Below are 24,597 nucleotides of genomic sequence, written 5' to 3'. Positions count from 1 at the left end.
AGTGAGCAAATGCTTTTGGAAAAATGATGTCAATAGACTTGCTGGATGTGGGGTTGCCTCAAACCTTCAATTTGTTAAAAATGTAATCTGCAAAGTATAGTAAAGCAAAGCACAATAAAAGAAGGCATGCCTATACCGAAGATGTAAAAAGGAATAAATAGCAAAAAAAAAGACACCACTCAATTTGTGGTCTTTCAGTAGTCAGGTTACATGTTCATGTGCTCTTACCCAAATGTGACATTCTAAAGTGTCCTGGTGGAAGCCCCTGATTTAAGAATTTGAGATTTCACAAAATTCACAAAAGTTCCTAAATCCTTAAATATACTAACAAGTTCCAGTAAAAGCCAGTGGAATAGGCTTAAAATTGTGACTCAGTTTAATTTCATGTCATATTCTAACCATTATTCATGAACATTGTACTCCTGATGACCATATTAAAGTTTCCAAGTAACTTTAAAGTATTATTAAAGACTCCATGTACTTTGTCTTTCCATGGTTTCTCTTCTGCAATGGGCAGAATTTAAGGTTAGGATGTCTACCTCTACTCAAATCTTCCCATCTCCCCCACTTAATTTTACTTTTTTAAAACTAGACTTAATTTTTTCCGACAGTTTTAGATTGCAGAAAAATTGAGAAGATAGTATAGAAAGTTGCAATATACCCTGCACCCAGTTTCCCCTATTATTGACATCTTATGTTAGTATGGTACATTGCTTCAATTAATGAATTATAATTGATACATTATTATTACTAAGGCCCCAATTGTTCAGATGTTTTAAATTTTAACCTAATGTTCTTTTTCTGTTCCAGCATCCCATCCAGGATATTTTACATTTAATTGTCATGTCTCCCTAGGCTCGTCTTGGCTGTGACAGTTAAGGCTCCCTTTTCATAACAATTATTATATTACTGTAAGTTATTTGGTACTATTCACTATTGTGATCATGAAATAGAATGCATAGTTAGTACCTACACACATAGTTTAAATTCAATATAATGACCTAACTATTGATATAATGAAGGAGGAGTAAAAGTAAAACAATAAATATTTAATATGTAGTTGCTTTTATAAATGCTCAGATCTGCATCAGAAATCATAAAATAGTCAGATACTTGTACCCATTTATAATTCAAGAGCAATAAGACAAGACTCTGGAATATTACTGACACTTTTTATTTTTGACATTTTGAAGTAAGAGCTAAATAAAAAATACTCATATACACATTTGGAATTACTGGGCCTGTGACAGTTATACATTTGACAGGTGCTGATGTATTGATTGCCATGAGTGGAACTGGTGTCACTGTCTTGATTTTCCAAAACGGTGAACAAAGTACAATCTTGCCTAGATTTATGCAGTAGTTGCATTTACAGAAAATCCAGTGTGTACTCAAATGGTTCAAAAAAATATTTTGTCTATATGGAAAATAGAGTTAAAGTTCTAATGTAATTAGAAGCACATTTTAACTGCCCCAAATGTCCAGTCTGACACACAAACAACCCCTATGCTGCAAAATCCTGCCCTGGAGGCACTTCCTGCGTCCTCCTCCATCTCCCGTTAAATGCCACTGCCCCCTTCTCATCATTGTGAGAACCAATCAAAGCGCATGCAAATTTCCAAAACGCCCCCTAGGGGGCGGTACTGCTGTGGGCTGAGGTGCTAGCTGGCTTCACAGGGGACTTGCCTTGATTTCTTCCTTTGTAAAATGAGGGTGGCAGTAGTTAAGGGATGGAGACAATGCACGTAAAAAACACTTAGCAAGGTGCCTAGCACACAGTACGTCCTCCAGAATGTAAGATAATATTCTCTCCCAGCCAATCAGCAGAGATTGTTTGGGGGAACAGTGTGTTCCCCCAGATAGATGCGGGTGAGTGAAGATGGGAATCAGGCAAGCACCACATTCCCTGCCTCCAACAAGAAATAAGGAGTGAATTATTAAACACTTACAGCTCACAAAAATGAGAGCCCGGGGAGAGCTGGAGTCAGAGAAATCTTTCTGGAGGAGACAAGACTGGCTTATTGAGTCAGGGCAGCTGGTACTTGAAGGAAAATATATTTATCCCATGAATAATAAATAACTCCTAGACCCTTACTTCTCAGAGCGTGGTCTTCAGACTAGCGGCATCAGCAGCGCCTGGAGGTTTGTTGGAAATCTTAGCTTTTACCTTAGACCCACAGAGTTAGAATCTGCATTTTAACAAGAACCCCAGGTGTTCAACTGCACATTCACAGTTGCGACATGATGGCCTAGAGAACCAACTGAGGAACCAGAGGAAAGAACAATAATACTTTATCCTTTGAGAGAACACAGACCTTGGGTGCTTGTGTGAGAGGGATAGAGAGGAGAGAGAGAGAGAGAAGTTCAGATTGTGGAGGGTAGTTAGGTAGTGAGAATCTCAAAGGTGGTCCTAGAGCAATCAATCTATATCAGAATGTGTATGTTATTCAAAAAGATTCTCTGCCAGATCCCAGATTTACTGAATCAGAATCTCAAAGAACAAGGAATCAGCATTTAAATAAATTTTTAAAAAAAAGCTTCCCTAGATGATTTAAGAATGGGGAGGGACTAACACACCATTGTAAAGCAATCATGCTCCAATGAAAACGTTTAAAAAAAAAAAGAATGGGAAGGGAGCTTTAAAAAATACCCACATTATCACCTGTGATATTAGAATCTCTAGCAGCAGGTGAGTCCTGGGTATTTTTGTTTGTAAACTCCCCAGGTGATTCTTATGTTTGAGAGCCATTGCCGGATTAAATGCGAAAACTTGGAGGAAGACAGTCTGGGTGGGAGAGAGTAACAGAGGTGTGTGTGTTGGGGTGTCTGCAAATACCCGAAGTCTGTCTACCTCAGAAGAGAGAAGCAAGACCAGTGGGTAAAAATTTTCGTTGTTTTTTTGTCCAGAGAATCATAGCGTTTTTCTTTGCTTTTTCCCCCTTCCTTTCCTCCCTCCCTTCCTAGCAAGAAGGGGCCTTTGAAACGCCCTAGTCCCAACTCTTTCCGTTTGTAGTTAGATGAGTGGTCCAAAAGGTAACGATGAGCTGGCCAAGGTCAACTCAGATATTCTCATTCCAACCCTACAACAGCAACACAATAAAATGAGACCCTCTTCCCAGTGCTAGTGCTGTTTCCACTGCACGACAAAGGCATTTAAATCCCGCTCCGATTTCCATCGCAGGCAAAGCGAGAATGAGAAAGGAAACTGGTTACTCTTCAGAAAACAGGGTGCCGTTCCCCACAGTAGGCAGGCTTTAAACGAGGAATTGGCATTTTAGAGAACTCATTAAATCTGAAGACTGATTATACATAGGAAGGTGAAATCTAGGTTCGTGAATTTGGATGTTGCTATTACATTAAAGCTGAATCTGACAAATGGCTGATCCCCCCCCTCGGCACCTCTCCGAGCTACACCGCCGGGCGTGGGTCCCGGAGTGGACGAATTCGCCGCCTCGCTGCGGAGATGAGCCCGACGGCGCAAAGGGACGAGCTCCGCGCGCTCAGAGGTGGGGACAGTTGGCCGCGCCAAGAAAGCCAGGGGAGGGCTTCTGTAGGAGGGAGGCTTCCATCGGAGGCCTGAAGTACGGGCAAGACTCGGCTACTCAGAGGGGAAGTAGAGAGCCGGTGGGGGACCGGCTGGGACCAAGGCCCAGGGGCAGTCGCAAGGAGGGCGGGGTGGGGTCCAAACATCTTCTAGAACGCCCTGTGGTCCTAAGATACCCGGTCCCCTTAAGTTGGTGCTGGAGGGCAATCGAAGCTCCTAGAAGAAGGCCCGACACGGATGGGCTTGGGGGCAGGTGAACCTCGTTTTCCCGGGAGGGGCGGTGAGGATGGCAGCCCAGGCAGGAGACCCTCCATAGTCTCTGAAGCCTGTGCGACTCCAGAGGAGAAATATGCCAAATTAGGGCGCTGATGGCTTTTCTACCCAAGCGCGGCCGCAGGCTTCTCGGACGGTAAAGGAGTGGGGTCGGGGGAGGGGGCGGTCTCCTCTGGTCACCATCCCGCGGCACGAGTGGGGCAGGTCTCCCGTCACACCCTCACCAGGCCCTGCCCCGGCCGCCTGCTAAGTCACGGCTCTCGCAGTCGTCCTCCCACACCGCCGAGCCTCCGGGTATCAGGCCCGGCCGCATCCTTCCCTTCCCACCGGCCTCGGAGCGACGACTCCGGCGCCCGTGCCTCGGGGCGGGTCCCTGCCGCACGCACCTGCCCCCGGGGGCGGAGCGCGGCGCCGACTACTGGGCTGCAGGCTCTGCCACCCGCCACGCGAGCCGCGCCGCGCCGCGCCCGCACCCCCCGCCCCCCGCCGCCGCCGCACCTCCACTCCGCGGCGCCCGCCCTCCCTCTCCGCGCGGTCGGTGCGTCCCTCCGCCTGTTCCCAGCCGCTGCGCCTCGCACTTCTGACTCGAGTCCCCAACGCGCTAGTCGTCGCCGCCCCGCGCCATGGAGCCGGCCGCGGGCAGCGAGCGCCGCAGCCCCCCGGGCCCCGCCGTCCCGCCACCGCCCCGGGTCCACGCGCCCTTGGCCGCCGCCCCCGGCCCGGGCCCGCTGAGCTCCCCCGCGCGCGAGCCGCCGCAGCCCGAGGAGGAGCGGCAGCTGCGGATCAGCGAGAGCGGCCAGTTCAGCGACGGGCTGGAGGATCGAGGTGAGCGCGCGCCCCCCCGGCCCCTTTCCCCGGCCCGGCCCTTTCCTCCCGCCAGGCGGGCGCGTTGAGGAGCCTCTGCTCCGGGCCCGCCTCTCCCCTCTGGCGGGTGGGGCCGGGCGCGGAGCCGGGACTTCCCGCGAAGGCGCGGAGAGCAGAGGGCGGCAGCCCCACCTCCCTCGGCCGGCGCCGCCGGGGCCGCCGAGCCTTCGCCGGAACCCGCGAACCGTGCTGCCTCCTGGGCGACCCCGCCGGGGCCCGCGGCCAGCCCTGGTCCCTCCGGCGCCCACTGGAAAAGTTTGCGGGAGGCGTGTGTGAAGTGCAGTTACATTGGAAGAAAGCTGCCAGACAACAGGCTTTGGATTGCAGCATTAAATGATGGCTGATTATGCAGTGGCAAATATAAAATAAGCAGTAGTAATCACAAATCCAAGCAGGCAAAATTTCAAGGCAGAAATATGACAGAGCTGGGAAAGTGCATAAGGGTAAGAGCAATAGAATAGCATTTATCAGTTTACATAAAGACATGGAAATGTTTATATGCAGGTTTTTGTTTGTGGGTGTGTGTGTGTGTGTGTGTGTGTGTGTGTGTTTGTGTGTGTGTGTGTGTGTGTGTGTGTGTGTGATTTTTTTTTTTTCTTCCTTTGCTTTCGGAGCCGAGCGCTCCCGGGGACTGCGGGTCCCGCTCAGTTGGGAGGGTCCTGAGCTCGGTGCATCCTCCTTCCCGAGCCCCCTGCGGCCCCCGCCGGCTCCCCGGGAGAACTTCCCTCTGCGGATTTAGCCTCGAGGAGTCCCTCGGCGACCGCCCCGGCGAACGGGAGTCGGGTGACTCCCGACTCTCATTTACAGGGGACCCAGTTTACCGTGGGTCACTGCCCCGCTGTCTGCCGCTGGGTGGAGAGGCCTGGGACACTTGGATTTGGGCCACCAATCCTGGATGGATGCCACTGGAACCTGATGGTTCCCAGAGCTCCCATCCCTAGCCCTTCAGAATCCTTCCCAAGACACTGGCCGGGAAGCCCGTCCCTTTCCGGGGAGGCCAAACCCGACCCTCCGACCGACAGCTGATGCCATGCCCCCTTTGAGTTGCCCATAAGAAATGGGAGAGACTACCCTATTCATTCCCGTGTCTCCCTACATTCCCCTTTTTCTCCCTCTCTCGTTTCCTTTTGGCTCAGAGGGAGCCCTCTTTGTAGCCACGTCTATACCTTCTCTGCTTCTTGCTGAATCGAAATCCAAATCGGCCCCCTCAAAAAGACTCAGTGGCTTTCCTAAACCCGGTTAGTGGCCGAAACGGGATTCTGACAGCCGGCCCTTCAGGGGGAGCCGGCTCGTCGCCACTTCCACCCCCTGTTCTTGGAAGCCTTATTTTGTTGGCTGCGGCGGATTTGTATATTTCAGTCTTCGCAGGTTTCTGTCCTATTCTTAGTATCTCCTGTACATTTTTATTCCGGTTTAGTGTTCGGATGCACGATCTCTCTCGTCTTAGAAATTTTAAACTGTAGCATGTGAAACATGCAAACGGCAATTCCCAGAGAATCGGCAGGGATGCTCGGGTGAGAACTGGAGCCCCTCCAGGTGCAACGAGTTCCGCGCCTATGTTGCAGTTTCTCCTCCTGTTCTCACCTAACTCGATTATCATTTTCGAGCTGATGATGGGTGACATCACAAGCACCCAGCAAAACCTGTTATTTTTAGTGTAGGTCGTGTTAATTACCTTTCCCACTATAAGTAATGTTGTAGGATTTAAAATTTTTGCATTGAAGAAAGATCGAACTCTGGGCTGGGCTTATTTTTGTAGCATTGCAGGCCGTCTGTAAAAGCTGGCCTATTTCTCCCCACCTCACAAAATGATAGGAGGGAAAAAAGTGCTATGGCCAGTTAATACTTAGTGTCATTTTGTAGCTCCTGCTCAAGTGTAAAAAGCCCTTCTGAATTTATTCTTAAGGTTATTTTTCACTGGTCAACTGAATTTCATTTTCCATTATGTTATAGCATGAAAGCATTCACTGTTCATAAACTGTCACTGTGTGAAAGCGCTGCATGTCACACACTGCCTCTCTGTTAAGATGAACCCTGTCCCCCAAAGAACCCAGCGCCATGTGGCATTGAAAGCTGAAAGTCAGTGTGACATTCTTCTGTTTGACCCATTCCTGGCAGCAAAGAGTTAATGCTGAATGAGTCATTTGTATTAAATACATCAGAAGCTTACCTAGGGAGGTTTCTTATAATATTTTGTGTTTGTGTTATTTTTTCTTAACGGGGCTGCATCTTTCCAATATCGATTTTTTTGTATCCCTTGGGAACTGTTCCATTGCTGCTACCTTTTTCCTAATGATGAGAGGATTTGGGGAGGAGGAGGCCTCAGCAGTTGCCTGATGTGTATCTCTGCATCATACCTGGCTTGCTTTCTTCGAGGCCTAAATACCTACCAATGGGTATGTGTGTTTGTGGTGGGTGGGCACCTGGATTTGTACCTATACTTGGCCTTCTCTCTTGCCCTGAATTCCTACTGAGCTATCAGGACCCTATGACAGGCTCCATTTAACTTTGATCAAAGGCTTGCTTTGTAAAAATCTAGTGTTTGGAGACTTGAGAGGTATTTTTTCCTTAGAAGTGATGTGGGCTGGTTCCCAGAACCCTAATGAGCTCATATGGTCAGCCAAATGACACTGCAGTTACTGAGCCTTGTAGTTCAGGGAGCAAGAGCTTTGTGGTCCAAGACCTTTAGGGACTAAAACAAAACATAGGCCAAGTTTGTCTTATGCATTTCCATGCCCTACCTTTTAATACCCACTCTTCTCCCAACAGGTGTTTTCCCATCATTCTGCCCCAAGCCTTAGGGCCCTAGAGTGTTACATGCTTCAGCATTTCCTACTACCTTCCCATCTAATGAATATACCTCTTCCTTCAGAGAATCCAAGCGGGACTAACTCTTAGGAGAAAGCAATTGGAACTAATTCATACTAGCATGGAAATGACTGATGGCTTCAATCTCCCTGCATATATTTGCATCTCCTCCACCCCAAATAAGGTATCAGTCCTTCATTAATACAACCCTTAGGCTTACTATTGCCAGGCCCAAATTACAAATAGGTGAAATTCAAGTGAGATTAAACATTTGAATGTGGAGGCCAACTACGGGTAGGAAGGATCCAGCCCTGTGTGCAAATGTGAGGCCTGCCTTGGCTTCTGTAGGCTGTGCTGCTTTTCTTCTACCTTTGACACACAGCTTCCGGAGTTCTCAGCACATCTCTGTGGCTTGCGCGTGTGCCTGCAGCTAACACGGGGCAGAGGTAGGGGCACCTGTGTGCGGACCATTCATTTATGAGCTGGGTCCTCATAGGTCATTATACCCCACTTCCTTTGAGGAGTGGGAAGTTTTCCATTCTTGGTATTGGCTCTATTTTTAGAAAGGAAAACTAGCAGGAAACAGAAGGTTGGATAGAAATGGGAAAGTTCTTCCCTTCTTGGATAGTCTTCCAATTTACTCCAATGTTTAAAGTTTGAAGCATCTCATGGGCAAGCACATACAGGATCAGATCTGGGGAAGAACTACCAGTCCTGCTGATCAGAGGATTCAACTGCCACCTTAGCAGGGCAGTGCAGCCCAGGTGAGCTGGCATCCCAGACTCCCTCCAAGGGGAGTGCTGGCCCACTCTGGGGTGAGGCACATGATTGGTCTGGGCGGTCAGCTCCAGTCATATTGTTGGAAACAGCTGGCTTTGGTAGGGAAAATAAATGTCACGTGTTGGAATTGAAAACCCAGATCCTTGTTGTTTCTCTTAGAAAATTAAATCTACTTCTAGAAGAAACCTCGTTTTTACCCCCAGTGGATAACCTCTCAAGATGGTTGCTGTCAAAGTACCCCGTAAATGAACTACTTATTTGAGTCAGTACTTAAATGTTACAGCTTCACTTCTCTTGAAAATCAATTGGCCAGGATGAAAGAAAGATTTCCATATCATTTGGGCAAAGGGAAATAAATTATCGAGAGTCACTGGGACCTGCTTATTCTAGGTTGTGGCTTTCACTGGAGTCAAGGGTGATCACAGTTGAAAATTGTGTTTTTTCAGCAGCTAAGGAAGCAGACAAAGGGACTGTTTGAAATCACTTGTACCCAGGGCACAATTTGATAAGAGAGGTCTGTCTTTTTTCTGTCTAAGTGCATTTTTAAAGGAAGGTCTGGGGAGATTTTTACAGTGAGGTGATGGAGATGGAGTTTATTACCTACCTTTTGCAAATTCATCTACCTTTTGGTTGTAAATAAGTCTACAGGTTTCAATGATTAAAAAATCTGTAGGGCCTTCCCTGGTGGCACAGTGGTTGAGAATCTGCCTGCCAATGCAGGGGACACAGGTTCGAGCCCTGGTCCGGGAAGATCCCACATGCCGTGGAGCAACTAAGCCCGTGCGCCACAACTACGGAGCCTGCGCTCTAGAGCCTGTGAGCCACAACTACTGAGCCCACGTGCCATAACTACTGAAGCCCGTATGCCTAGAGCCCATGCTCCACAACAAGAGAAGCCACGGCAATGAGAAGCCTGCGCAGCGCAACGAAGAGTAGCCCCCGCTCACCACAACTAGAGAAAGCCCACGCGCAGCAACGAAGACCCAGGCAGCCAAAAATAAAATAAAACATAAAATAAATTAAATTAATTAAAAAAAATCTGTGGCTGTACACTGGACTCAGTAAGCAGGCTTCTCCACATTTCCTGTTTATTTAGACCCTCTTCAGGGTGCTTGAATCTGGGTAGTTAATGGAATTGGGAAGTTTTAACAGGGTCCTTGTTATAATTTTTGAACAGGATGCAGTTTTTGGCAACCAGAGGCTTAACGTGGTACCCAGTCAGTCTAACAGGAAGATGCCTTTTCCACAGTGCTTAGGTGTGATTTGTTGCGCACTGTGCCTTATTTTACAGGTGGGTGCTTAAGCTCTGACTACCAATTTCTTCATCATTTGGAGCTGTTGTGATGAGGCTGCTCCACCTCTGAAAGGTATATTATGGGTTGTGTGGCCTGAGATGTTGTCCTGTTTATGTAGAATGCCGGGCTGAGAGTTTGTTTCTTCATGCAACTAAGAGATGCCGTATATGATCTCTTTACAAAGGAGAAGAAAAAATGTAAATCAAGATCGTGCTGAAGATGTTTTAGTCTTCAACCCATGGCTGCTGAAGCTTGGGCATTGCCTCAGAGTCGTCCTGAATTTCTGTAGCTGTTGACTCTCAATGTTGAAAGCATAGGAGACGAATCAAACCTTTCTTACCCGTGACCCATCTGGGAAGCGACCTCCAGTTTTAGCAGGTTTACCCCGCTGCAATATTGTGAGCATTTTTTGACATTTGACTGGTACAAAGGAATAGATACTATAGAGCAGAAAGAGGAGGAAGAAAACGTGGCTGTTGGTTGTGGTTAAAGAGAAATGGTTCTCCTTCTGTTAACTGTTGAGGAGAGGCATGGAGGCATTTGTATTCCACAACTCCAAAACCCGGTCCGCCAGTTAGGGCCATGCTGATGGAGCAATGTAAATCAATGCCAAATGCCCAACCAGATGTGGGCTACTTGTGCTATTTTTCTAATGAAAAAGTCTCGTTAGAAGGAGCAGTACCTATGTGAGCCAGTGAGCCACAGGGGCAGGGCGATGGCTGGGGTCATATGTCAGGTCAGGGGGTGGTAGGTACGGTACTTTAGAAAGAAGACAGCTGCCATTACCCTTGGGAACATGAGCCAGATATTGTCAGAGCCCGAGATCTTTCAAGAGAGGCCAGAAAGCTTGATTTCCATGCGACTCCCTTAAATGTTAAAACACCTCTAGGATAACTGAATCACTTTGCTGTACACCTGAAACTAACACAATGTTGTAAATCAACTGTATTTCAATTGAAAAACCCCACATCTTGGCCTGCGGGCCGTCAGTTTGCAATCCTTGGCTAAGAAAGAATAGCTCTAGCTGTGGGTTTCTTAATAAGGAAATGCCTAACTTCCTTTTCTCCTTGTTTTTGTCAGGCTTACTAGAAAGCAGCACTCGGCTAAAACCCCACGAAGCCCAGAACTACAGAAAGAAGGCGTTGTGGGTCTCCTGGTTCTCCATTATTGTCACACTGGCCCTGGCGGTGGCTGCCTTTAGTGAGTATCCGGAGTCTTGCTGATCGATGTATGTGCCGGTGTTGCCTGTTTTATTCTCTGACTCCTATGGGATGTGCTTTTGCTTTTAGCTGACTATCATTGATGAGTAAATTTTTTTCAATGGTTGCATAGTCAGGTTGCTTATAAATTAGCAAAATGGCTTCTCTCCTCTGCAGAGGCGAGAGGTGGTTAAGACGAAGAAATAGAGAACGGGACTGGGAGATTTGGCTCTCAACAGTATGCGGGTTCGTGGCAGTAGATTCTGGCTGCCAGCTGAATAGTGAAAATATTCTCTTGGTGGATGCCTTCAGCCTGGGCTGACATGTGACAAATGTACATTCTTGAGATTCGTATTTTGAGCTTCATGCCACCAGATGAGTACAATCTTTCCCCCGATTATTTCTGCGTAAGGTTTAGAATAAAATCATCCGTACATTTTAATGAAAGGAGAATGGGAGGTTCCTCTCTCAAGTTTTCAGTGGCCACGGAAACAAAAATATTTATTATAATCAAGAAGAACTAAGACAACTGAGCACTTTCTGCCCATGGATTATCCTGTTTCCGTGTTAGGAAGCCCCATGACATACGTTTTCTCTGCTAACATTTGCAGCCTATAGAGATGTGTGTGTGGTGTTTATTCTTATTAATCGTGCAGTGATTCACAAGCTTAAGCAGTGACATTCAGCTTCAGCTCAACCTTGCTGGAAACCACAGTGTTATTTATTTATTTTCTTTAATGTTAGGGAAAAGAATGTATTTTGTGCATTTCGTGATTAATTTATGACTTTAACAGAAAGATCTATATTCTAAGTGATGAGTATCGTATGAGGTGTCTCATGTGACACCCCACAGAGTAGGAGAAGAAAGGGCTGTGTCCACCGGAAGATGCTGCCCTGTGTGTGTTTGAAATTCCATTCTGCACAGTTAGAGCTGCTGCTGGAAGTTGGTGTTGGCTCCCAAGAGGGAATATTAGAATTTGACCAAGTGCTCCCTGCAAAACTCAGCATATATTCCTGGAAGCAATTTATATTGGAAACACTGTACCATGTCTTGGCTTTTTGTTTTGTTTTGTTTTTTGTTTTTTTAAAGCCACACATTTAGCAGCCAAGGGTAATGCATTTCAGGGTAGAAACATTTACCAGTGAGCCAGAAATCTGATCAAGAAGAATTCTGGGAAGGGTAAGCTGGGACGAAGTGAGAGAGTGGCATTGACATATATACACTACCAAAGGTGAAATAGATAGCTAGTGGGAAGCAGCCGCATAGTACAGGGAGATCAGCTAGATCAGCTCGGTGCTTTGTGACCACCCAGAGGGGTGGGATAGGGGAGGGTGGGAGGGAGATGCAAGAGGGAGGATATATGGGGATATATGTATATGTATAGCTGATTCACTTTGTTTTACAGCAGAAACTAACACAACATTGTAAAGCAATTACACTCCAATAAAGATGTTAAAAAAAAAAAGGAATTCTGATTCCTGAAAATAGCTCCTCCTCCTCCTTTTTTTTTTTTTTTTTTTTTAAATGCTGAAACAAGAATAACGAGCCCGATTGATGTCCCTGGAGCCCGATTGATGTCCCTGCAGGATAATTTGGTCGCGGTGGCTGGTGGAGGGGTCCGAATCAGACACCATAATTTACATATGGAAAGAAAGAGGAATGCCAGGAAGGGAGAGGTGATTTATGAACAGAATAATAGTTACTCAGATGCGCGGCTGTGTGCCTGATAGAGATGTTAACGACTCTATAATGTGGGTGTTTGAATGAGGACCTGAATGAAGAAATACTGAGCAAGTCTTTCCTTTGGAAGAATCCTACATTTGATGTCTTTAATCTCAGAATAAGAACAAATTAGGAGGAAATTTTGGCTTCCCGTATTATGCCTGATCAGTTGGGTTATCATAAAAACTTTGTTCCATTTCTTATAATAGGAAAAGACTGTTGCATGATGCATATGGAATTCGAATATTGCTTTGTGAGAAGCATTCTGTTTCTTTTCAGAACGATCTTACCACTTTTTTATGGCAAGCAAACTATTAAACTCCTGTAAGTTCTTGCCTATAAAATGTTGGCATTGACATATACATGATATGATCTTTGTTGCTTTCTATGGTACATTCAGTTTGTTCCCAAGTTCCTTTCAACTTGTTCTGGTCCAGTGAAACTAAAACATGTAGAAGATAAACTATATTTTTTCCCGCTTTAACTGCAGAGTAGCTTCCGTGTATGTGCACCTGTCTGTGTTTCGTATTTTAGACCCTTGAGGTGGCCTGTGGCTGTGTTGTTAGCGCTGCTGGTTTTACTTTTTAGTTTCCTAAGTTTATTTTGTAATATGAAATATTAAAAAAAATTTAAGGCATCGTTTACATGTTGACAGGCCTTCGCTCAATCCTTTGCATAGTTTTGAAGGGAGGGAAAATCAGTAGAGATTAAGCAATATAAGCTGACTTTTGAAGTTGTGTGAATTAGTATTTCAAGGAAAATGGTATGTTTCAGAAAGTGCAGTAAAAGTATTTTTTAAAAAGTGTCAGGGGCTTCCCTGGTGGCACAGTGGTTGAGAGTCCGCCTGCCGATGCAGGGGACACGGGTTCGTGCCCCGGTCCGGGAAGATCCCACATGCCGCGGACCGGCTGGGCCCGTGAGCCATGGCCGCTGAGCCTGCGCGTCGGGAGCCTGTGCTCCGCAACGGGAGAGGCCACAACAGTGAGAGACCCGCGTACAGCAAAAAAAAAAAAAAAAAAAAAAAAAAGTGTCAGAAGGAGCCCCCAGTCTTATTCTCCAAGGAAGTGGTTGACAGAGAGATGGGATAAAATGGAATATGGTCTGGCTTGGCAAACCCCCGTTTTCTCCTGTGAAATGGTCAAGTTGAATCAGTTAGCATTTTAAAGAGAATTGCTATAGAATGCAGTGCTTTGAGATGGCAGAGAAGTGTTCAGAGTGTGTGTCTGCACGTGTGTGTGTGTGTGTTGCCAGGGGGTGATAATCATGGTGAAGAGTAGAAGACTGTGTTTATTGTCATGCCTTCTTGCCACTACTGGATGGTAAACTCTTTGGGGGCAGGATGAACATCTTTACGTGGAATCAGTACTCAAGATTGTTGAATGAATGAACTGAGAGAAATTTTAAAAAGTGTTTTTTCAGTTAGGTGGAAGGAAGAGATTTCTTAGAAATAAATTTCATCTAAACATTTGTTTAGATACCAGGCTTAGGTCTCATTTATTTTATGAACAATTGAAATCTTGTCGAGACAGCTGGAAAATCCGACAGCCGTTCTCTTGCTAAGGGCCCTGTCTTGGAGCTGTATCTGCAGGTTCAGTTAGAAACCCATCTCTATCTCCCACCTGCCATTTTCTCTTTACTCGTAGATGCTGATTTTTAGCTGAGCATCCTCTGGAGAAAGGCTGTTGTCTCTTTTGCGTTTGGAAATGAGGCTGCTGGATATATATAAGTTAGGGGGACACCTTTTCTCAGGGCTGGGAAGATTTGTATTTTTACATAGTGTGTACATTGCAAATAAAGACTATTACCCTTTACTTCCTATATGCTTCCAAGTAATCAGGCATGCTGTGTTTTCCCAAATTAATACTTTCCAAAAGACCATTAGATGAAACTAGCTTTGGTCAGTATTACTGAGTGATCTGTGACAAATCACTTACATATGTAACTAGGGTTGACATTCGTGTGTCTGGTGTAGTTTGAAAAATTAGGTGAATTTTCAAAGTTTGTGACTTGGAAGTATTTTGAGAGGAATATGTGCTTTGAAAGGGAAATGAACTATTTTTGATAATACTTGGTAATGTAGTGAGGGAAATGAACTATTTTTGATAATACTTGGTAATGTAGTGATTTTTTTGGACCTACTCAAATGCTGATATAAAACCAGATGGTAATACATCTTGAATATTTCAGAGAGAGCTCTAGTTTGGCTTTAAAATTACTTCTGTTTATAATCGGTAGGCAGCATGGAAAATGGCAATCCTGTTATGAACAAACCTTAAAAAAAATCTGTTTTAATAATGAGGCTAGAAAGAGAACAGAAGTTCTGTTTCAAAATTCAGGGTTTTGACATCATTGATGTCTTTGTTAGAATGATTTAGGAAAATGCATTCTAACTCCTTCTGAGCTTTGAATGAGTGCAAGTTAATTTTTAGGCACTCAATACATATTCTGTGATAAATGAAGATATATTTGAAACATTCTCAGGGGAAAACTTTTCCTAAGATACACAGTTCTACTTTAAAAAAAAAAAGTACTCCAAACCAAGATCTTCTCTGAAAAAGCTCACTCAAAAATTTTGTGAATCAGTAGATTTAAGAATTAGAAAATTTTCTGAAAGGCGTGATTTTATATTTGGGAGTTTTAAAATAATATATCTGATTTTCATATAAACTGTTGACCCTTAAAAATGGTAGAATAAGTGTACTTATTCTTTTTATTTTTAATTTGTGAGGCCAAGAGTTGAGAGATAAGTGAAATGAAATTACAGATTCTTCTATAAACTCAGCAAAATATGTCTGGGAACTTTTTAAGGTATCTCTCAAGTGACACATTTGTGAGGTGGGAAAGAAGACAGAAGATCCTCCAGTGGCTTTCTGGTGCCCTAAGAGTAACGTCTAAATAGTTACAGTGGTGGGACTTCCCTGGCGGTCCAGTGGTTAAGACTCTGCTTCCAGTGCAGGAGGACAGTCGGGGAACTAAGATCCCATATGACCCGCGGCGTGGTCAAAAAAAAATTTACAGTGGCCTAAAACGTGTGTCCTGATCTGACCCTTGCCCCACTTTCTCAGACACCCCAACATCTCCTCAGGATGTGAGTGGGCATCCTTCAGCAAAGCTCATCTTCCCATGGATCGCCACGTGGCTGAATCCTCAGAGGGGCCTCCCCAGCCACCAGGACTCATCCCCCAGAGTAGTTTTACCCATCACATGGTGTATTTTCTTCATCCCAGTTTTCCCCTGTGTGTCCCCACTGCCATTGGATGATGCCTCCTGTGAGGCCCTTGCCTCCTGCCTGTGTCCTTAAGACTCAGCCCCCGAACTGTTTCCCTGAACCAAAGACTTCAACACTCGGGTCCTATTCTGTTCATAGAATGATCCTTCGTGTTGTTTGCTGTTCTTTTTTATTCCTATTGATAAAAGAAGTATGTGCACATTATAAAAATTCATGAGCCCAAAGGTACACGGTGCCAGTCTCTTTCCCATCCTAACCTCTCTCTCTGTCCCTGCTCCTCCCGGACGATGTTTGTTGCCCGTGTCTTGTATTTTCTTCTAGACATTGTCTGGGCACGGGAAGCCCAGATGTGGTGCCGTGCACGCTTCCCGTTGGTACTTAGGTTAGATATGGCGTCTTATTCTTGCTGGTCTTTCAAAGAGCCCGGCCTCTTCCCAAGCTGCTGTTTCCCTAGTGTAGTGTGAAGTCAATTCGAGGTGGAGAGTTTTCCGGAACAACTTCCCCACCACGGCCTGCCTGGGCTGCTGAGCCGGGTGACACGGTGGGGACAGGATGTGGGCAGGAAGCTTGTGAGCCGCATCCTGGGCGTGCTGAGTAGGATAACTTGCTACCCGGGAGCGTGCCGGGCGAATGATACCGGGGATGCTGATTCTGAGAGGTGGAAACCAGGAGAGAGGAACAGGCTGAAACGCAGTTTGGGCGCCTCATCCTGACAACACGCCCTGCCTCTGGGTTCCTCCTTCATATCCTCGAGGTCGTGTCCTCACAGGTTGCTGCCTGGTCCCCTCCCCCATGCTGGCTCAGTGATGCCTCACGGATGCGGAGTAGTATTTTCGCCCCACCCCTTTGCTTACCTAGAGGCTCCTCCTGATCTTGGCCCCTCCTTCCTGGCTGTGATCGGCTCCTCCCATCTCCCAGCCATGCCAGCCCACAAGCACTCCGTGTAGTTCCCCAAATGCTGCGTCCAACCCTGCGCTCTCATACCCATGCACCTGCTCTGCCCTTGGCCTCAGATGCCCTTTGTTCCTGACCCCCGGCTTTGTTTTCTTGCTAAAGTGTATTTATCCCCCAAAACTGAGATGAAAGATCTTCTCTTCCAGGAAGCATTCCCTGACCCTCCGGGCTGTCTGAAATGCCCCTTTTGCCCATGGCCGTGTGGGCACCCAGCAATCAGGAACGTGACACACTATCATTGTCGCTCTGTGCACTGATACACCCTCCTCACAGGCAGGGCGCCGTCTTCTCCAGTCTCCTTTCTCAGCCTCTAACACAGTTGGCGCTCAGATATTGGTTGGACTGGAGTAATTTTTGACATCTTCCTGCTGAGGCCACCGTGGCTGCAGCAGGTTGAGGATGTACATTTGTAGGTAAAGAGCTCCGAAAAAGGCTCGGCAGCGTTTTCAAGTGAATGGAAACAAGGGGGAAAGCCGTCTTCAGCTTTGTGGGGAAGGAGGAAGGGGCATGCAGGCCCCTTCTCTCCCCCTCCCCTCCCCCTCCCCCTCCCCCTCATTCCACTCTCCTGCCCTCCCCTCTCCCTCTACCTCCTCTTGGACCGAAGGATCCAGGGTTCTTTTGACCGGACTCGCTTGTGGCTGTTAGGAGAGCGCATCTTCCCGAGTCTCCACGCTTACCATGAGCTGCTGTTTCCAGCCACAGTGGAGGAGGGGTCTTAGCAGCTGCTTGCTTGTTCTGCCTTCCTTCTCCCTGCATTCTGCACACAGCCTTTAATTAAAAGCATGGCCAGGGTGCATTGGCATGGGGGTGTCTTTGTCACACAGCGGTGGCAATGACTCAGGGGAGCTGGGCAGGGAGCCCCGGCTGGACTCATCTCATTAGGCTCGCCGGGTCCTTGCCCCTCCTTGCTTGTGCCTGGGCTCTGCTAGGAAACGGGCCAGAGCCCTGTGGGAAATTCCTGAGGGCTTTTCCTGTTGCCTCTCAGTCTCTTTCTAGGCATATTTTTAGCCGGTTGGACAAGAAGGGGTTTTCTGGTCTGACAGTCTCTTGGTCCCCTTGAAGAGCTCCAGCCTAATGGGAAGGGGAACTATGCAGATGTCAGAGCAAATAGTAGGGACTAGAGGACTTTTACCTTCAATAAAAAGATGGACCAGAATAAACCCACTCACCAGCCTAGGAAGACAATGAGGAAGCTTATCTGACTCAGCTTAGCTTGATGAGGGCTGGGGAGTGTTCCACTAGAATTTATAACCACGGGACTGACCTTATGCAAGTTTGTGTTTGGAATTTTCATAGGTTGATTTCCTAAGAAATAGACTCTGAGATTTACTGCAAGAGGTGTTTTGGGAGTGGAGGCTGGGAGAGGCTCTAAGGAATAATACCTGAAAGGGAGGAAGGGAATCAAGATTCGGCAGAGGGAGAAGTTGAACTTCGATGCCGTTATCTCAGAGGCTTGTCCCACAGGGACTTAGAAGCTGGAATGGCCCTTCAGAATTGTCTAATTGAAGCAAGGTTGTTAGAGCAGTCATTGGTGTGAGCTGCCCCACGAAAAAGTGTAACCTTGGGATAGGCAACTTCCTTCAGTAGAGGTTGGTTCCAGGAGAGGGATGTAACTGTGAGCTGTCAGCAGCCCTCATTCCTGGTGGCTTGAGGAATGAATGCTCAGGTCCTGAGGGAGGATCCAGGGGATACACCATGGCATCCGCTTTAGGAGTTTATCCTGCCCGAGTAGCCTAGGAACCCTCAAGCTGAGATATTAACAGAGACGTGGCTCTAGGTCAGAAATATCCCTGGAGTGCCTGAAAGAAGCAAGTGTAGAACCTCAGCTAAGTCCCAGCAGCATCCCATGGATGACGCTCCACCAAAGATGAGCTCATAATCCAACAATAGGAAGCTCCTGAGAAAGGATCCACCATGACTAAGATTAGAACTCCCAATTCCAGAGAGGAGAATTACCTGACAAAATCTGTAAAATGAGTATATTTAATGAGTAGACAATAAAAAAGGAATCAAACACATGAAAGGAAAAGACACCGAAAAGACCAAAAGGAAAATAACCAAAGAAATATATATCTTTATTGTTTTTATGGAAGCCATAACATGGATGTAGTTTTTAAAACTTTAAGAACTATAACAGTCCCCCACTCTCTCTCCTCTCTATTTCCTCCTTGTCCCCACCCTGGCAAGCACTTTGCCTCTCTAGTTAGTTGACCCTTGCATTTACTTATATCTGTATAAATAACAGGCTTCTAATGCCAGCTCTTGAATTTTTGTCATTTAGGCATTATTTGTTGACTTCCCACCATGGAAGAAGATAATTTACTCTTTACCCTCCTTCTGGTCCCACACAAACATGCTGACTTCTTGAATTTCCATCCTTGCATAATAGTTATGGTTTGCATTATTATGACTACATAAATCTTGCTCACTGAGCTATATGGTGAAGAACAATTACTTCTTTCCTGCACCATTTTTTATTTTCTCTTGGTTTTAATACCTGTTTTGTTTAGTCCTATGTTTACTTTTCTCTGCATCTATTTCTTATTAAACTCTAATTCAGCATTTTTTTCCAACCTCAACTTCTCTGTAGTATTTTCAGATGAACTGATAATTCTGTCAGTTTTGTCTTGAAGAAATCTCTCTTGGAGCCGTTTGACATCCTCTAATCTGTTTGGTTGCCCTTTCTATTAGGTGCCCAGCTGCATCCTAGGATCACCCTTCACCAGGGATTTGGGCATTCCCTGTATTTTTCTCCTCTGCTGAGTTCCCTGTTTCCTGGATACCACGTTTTTCTCTTCTCTGATTGACACCCTTATCTTCTTTTAGCTCCTCTACCTAGGAAGGGGCACAAGGGAAGGGAAGCTTTCAAGCCTGAAATGTCATTAATATATCCTGACACTTGACTGATGCCTTAATAGAAAATTCTTGGTAGGAAATAATGTTGCTTAAGAGTTTTGAAGTTCTTATTTCTAGGGTTACTATTTAAGTCCTAAACCTTTCTAAATCATAATCCTTTGTATGAGACTTGCTGCAGTAGGGTCTTTTTCAAGAATGTGTGCCCTTTCTATTTTTTTTTTTATTTGCCATTTATCTTTTTCTGTCCTTTTGCTCTACATTCTGGGAAATTTCCTCTACTTTATACTCCTACGTTTCTATTGAGCTTTTCGTTCCTACTGTCGTTTAATTGTCTGAGTGTGCCTTTTAAAAAATCATCCAACTCTTGTTTTGTTGATCTTTTCCATAGACCTTTTCTTATCTTTCTGAGCAAATATTAATGATAGTTAAAAAAAATCTTTTTCCAGTTCTGGTGTTGTCTTCCTCCAACGTGCTTCTTTTCCCTGCTTGCCTTGGGTTCATGGCTCATGTGAGGAATCCTGTGAGCGGTGATCCTTGATAGTCTGCTCGTATTAAGAGTGGGTGTTAAAAAAAAAAAAAAGAGTGGGTGTTTACGCCTATGTTCATAGCAGCACTATTTACAGTAGCCAAGACATGGAAACAACCTAAATGTCCATCAACAGATGAATGGATAGAGAAGATGTGGCATATATACACAATGGAATACTACTCAGCCATAAAAAGAAGGAAATAATGCCATTTGCAGCAACATGGATAGACCTAGAGATTATCATACTAAGTGAAGTAAGTCAAACAGAGAAAGACAAATACCATATGATATCACTTATACGTGGGATCTAAAATATGACACAAATGAACTTACATACGAAAAAGAAACAGACTCACAGACGTAGAGAACAGACTTGTGGTTGCCAGTGGGGAGGGAGTGTGGGGGAGGGATGGACTGGGAGTTTGGGATTAGCAGATACAAACTATTATATAGAGAATGGATAAACAACAAGGACCTACTGTCTAGTACAGGGAATTATATTCAATATCCTGTGATAAAACATGGAAAAAAAAGACAAAAAGAGTTTGTGTTTAAAAGCTGACTAGAATACACCGTTGTAAAGCAATTATACTCCAATCAAGATGTTAAAAAAAAAAATAAAAAAATAATAAAAGTTGACTAGAGTTCTGAACATGTAGATGGACTTCCCTGTGGGTTGGACTGTTTTGTTTGGTGGATTCCAGTTTAATACTTCCTGATCTTTCCTCTTGGACTTCCCAGGTTGCCCAGAGAAGGGCTTTCTGATCTGCCTAGAGGGTAGACACCTGACTGCCTGAATTTTGCGAGCTAAGTTGAGGAGGAAGGTTGAGATCTCAGCATTCTATTTGGAATTCTTAACTTGATCTGCTGGTTAAGAGTTCAGTTTGATTTTCCCACCTTTAGCTGAGTCTGGTGTTCTTCCAACAAAAGACTGTTGCACCTTCTTCAGAGAATAAACCTCTAGTGTCTGATAGGAGTTGGGGAGGGAATCTGGAGGAGTGGATTTTAGACTTAAAACCAGTCATTCTGTTTTCAGTCTTCTCTTTGTTACCCTGTGCCACTAATTGTTTTTTTTTTCTTCTTCAGTGCCCTGAGTGTAAATTGGGTTGCCTTTTTGCTTTCACACAGCTGTCTTAGAAATTTGCTTTCTGGAGTCTGTTAAATCAATTACTACTTGCCCATATGTTTTCTAGCATCTAAAAATACTTTTTGCTGCCTCTTTCATTTTCTTTTTCTAATGGGGTTGTCTTTTTTTTTTTTTTTTTAAATACCTCTACTTTTAGTTTAGTGAGTTTTTTAGAGGAAGCAAAAGGAAATGTGAGGAACCATCCTGCCATATTTCCTGGGAAGTGTCAAATACAGCAATTTATAGTGAAAAATATACTAAGTGAATCAGAAACCAATGAGAAATAGTGAACCAAAATATAGTCTGAGGAACTTACCCAGAATATAGCACAAAGTGATTCTTCTCTTTCATATTTTCTAAGAGACATAGAAGTTAGGAAAATATCTAAAATAAATGAATAAGGATTCCAAAAGTAGAAAAAGAGGAAATAGAGAATAGTCAGTGTTTTTAGAAGTGTCTGAGGCTGTTTTGGAATTGATGGAAGGAGAGGAGTACATAAGTTTCAAACCATTACAGGGGAAAAAGTATTAAAAACTTACCTTATTTAGTAGGCAGCAGGAAAAGTGAAAAAAAAGTGGCACAGAAAAATCATAGAAAGGGCAAAAAGTAGAAACAAATCCAAACATTTGAGTAATTTAAAAAATATAAATGGATTAAATCCATTAGGTAAAAGTCAGATAGCTTGGATTTTAAAAATCTAGCTGTATACTGTTAGTAAGAGATAGACTTAAAACATAAGGTCACAGAATGGCTTATGTATAGGGATAGAAAATATGTCTGGCAAATAGGAACAAAGGTTTTTGTTACTGTATTAATCAGAGAAAATAGAGGATTGAAGGCAAAATGCATTATTAGGTATAAAGGGTGTTACTATATAAACAAAGGTTCAGTTCACCCAGAAGACAAAACACTTGTGAATTTGTGTATACCAAACAAAGCTCCAAAGCCCCTACCAAAATTGATGGAATTATAGGTAGAGACTGATAAATCATAATCATAGTGGTAGACTTTATTGTACCTCTTTTACTTGTTGACAAATGAAAAGACAAAAAACTAGTGAAGACATCGAATATTTGAATTATGGAATTAAGTGGTTTTCAAACATTTTTGAATGCTATCTGTAGTACAAGGTGCATGTCACCTAGTATATGTGAACTTATGTTTTATATATATACTACATGTTATCATATCTAAGCACATTTAATTATAATATGAAGCATTTTTTTGTGCTAGTAGGAAAATTAAAAAATGCTGTCATTGAACTATATCATACTGACCATGTGTGAATGACTTCATGTCAGAGATTATAAAATTAGAAAAAAAAAGTGCACTTGAACATTTCTCTTTCATTTCAAAAAATTACTGGTCACAACGTAACAAATGGATTTTGTGTGCCACCAGTGAGTTGTAACTTTCAGTTTAAAGAACACTGACCCGATGGGTCAATATAGAACCATGCGTCCAACAAGTCTGTTTAACGTTATGGAACATTTTAAAATGTGACCACTTCCATAGTCACAAAGGGAGTCTCATCCAATTACTAAGAATATATTTTACAGTGTTCTCTAGCCACAGTGCAATGAACATTTGGAATCAAGTATAGTTAAAATACTTCTGTATATCATGACATATGTGGGAAATTAACAGCTTTCTGAGTATCTCAAGGGAGAGATATTAAATATTTAAAAATATTTAGAACTTAAAGGAAATTAGACACTAAAAATTGATGAACAAAACTATCTAAAACAAGAGACTAAGAAAGGGAAAACCAGTAAATCCAAAATAGGTGGAAGGAAAAAAGCAATACATTTAAGAGTACAAATTAATGAAAGAGAAAAAGATACAGTAGAATCAATAAAACTAAAAGCTGTTTAAGACTAATAAAATAGTCTTAGCTCTAGTAAGACTGATCATAACAGAAAAGGAATGAGTGAAAAGTACTTAGAAGTTAAATGAAGAATAATAATTAGTAATAAAGAAAAATTTAGGTAACGAGACTATTATTTACAGATTTGTGCCCATAAATTTGAAAGCTTAGGTGAAATGCATGGTTTCCTATAATCATAATCTGTCATGATTGACTCAAAGAAAAAAATGACCAAGTATGCCTGATTTAAATTAAAGAAGTTAATCTAGGCCATTGGTTCTCATCCAGGTATGATTTTGCACCTAATGCCCTGCCCCCTCCATTGCCAAGGGACATTTTGCAACGTCAGGAGACATATTTGGTTGTGACAACTGGGGTTAGGAGTGCTACTGGCATCTGGCTGGCAGAGGCCAGGGATGCTACTAAACATCCCACAATGCATAGGACAGTCCCCCACCAGGCAAAGAATTATCTGGCCCAAAATATCAATAGTCCAAGGTTGAGAAACTCTGATCTAGGCCAACATGGATTTACAGGTGTTTTTATGAATATTCAAGGATTAGATAATCCCACTCTCATGTGTTCTGTTTCACTGAAAAAGAAGGAAAGCTTCCCATATCATTTTAAAACATTTATTTATTTATTTGGCTGCACCGTGCAGTGGGTGGGATCGTAGCTTCCCGACCAGGGATTGAACTCGGGCCCCCTGCATTGGAATCTTAACCAATGCACTGCCAGGGAAGTCCTCCCATATCATTTTGAGAGTAGTACTAGCTTGATACCAAAAACCAAAGACGATAGAGAAGGATTTATAGATAAGTATCACTCACGAATATAGATGTGAAAATCTTAAATAAGATATTAGAAAGCTGAACCTCTCTGTGTTTATATAACAAAACAGTAAATAACCGTCATTACCATATTGTGTTAATTTTGGAATGCAAGGATGGTGTAGTTAGAACAGTTATTATGTAATTCACCATGTTTATAAATTAAGAGGAAAAGTCATAGCATCTCTCAGTAGATATACAAAAAGCATTTGATAGAATTCAAGGCAAGATAAAAAAACTTTTAGTAAAGAAGGGAATTGTTTTAGCCTGATAAAGGGTATCTAACTTAAAATATCAACAATTATAAGTGGTAAATATTTGAAGCATTTCCATAAAATCTAGAATGAAGATAAGGATGCTGCTATTATCCCTTCTCCTTAACATTATTCTTGATGTCCCAGCCAGTGCAATAAGGCAAGGAAAAGAAATAAAAGTACACATGTTGATTGGAGAGGGAGGAAAAAAAGAAACCAACATTACTCGAGGTTAGTATAGTCTGCTCTACATAGAAAAGACAAGGGAGTCTGCAGACACAGTTAGAAGAAATGAGAAATTTCAGCAAAGTTGCTGTGGATGGATAGAAGTTTAATACACAAAAATCAGAGAGCAAGTCAGCTCTACCCACCACCAGTCCCTCCCATCAGGAAACTTGCACAAGCCTCTTAGATAGCCTCATCCACCAGAGGACAGACAGCAGAAGCAAGAAGAACTACAATCCTG

The 24,597-nt window shown here is 43.9% G+C and overlaps 1 protein-coding gene across 1 annotated transcript in view; it reads left to right on the top strand.

The window, feature by feature from the left end:
- Positions 1 to 4,440: 4,440 nt before the first annotated feature.
- Positions 4,441 to 24,597, top strand: part of TMEM163 (transmembrane protein 163) — a 287,547-nt gene continuing 267,390 nt past the window's right edge. The window contains exons 1-2 of the mRNA XM_024122336.2: positions 4,441 to 4,642; positions 10,645 to 10,764. Of these exons, the coding sequence (XP_023978104.1) occupies positions 4,441 to 4,642; positions 10,645 to 10,764 (322 nt within the window). The remainder of the gene's footprint in view (positions 4,643 to 10,644; positions 10,765 to 24,597) is intronic.

Source organism: Physeter macrocephalus, chromosome 2 (genome assembly GCF_002837175.3).
Source record: "Physeter macrocephalus isolate SW-GA chromosome 2, ASM283717v5, whole genome shotgun sequence".
NCBI classification, from domain to species: Eukaryota; Metazoa; Chordata; class Mammalia; order Artiodactyla; family Physeteridae; genus Physeter; species Physeter macrocephalus.
Note: the sequence above shows the minus strand (reverse complement) of the source record. Positions and strands in the feature narration are given on the sequence as shown.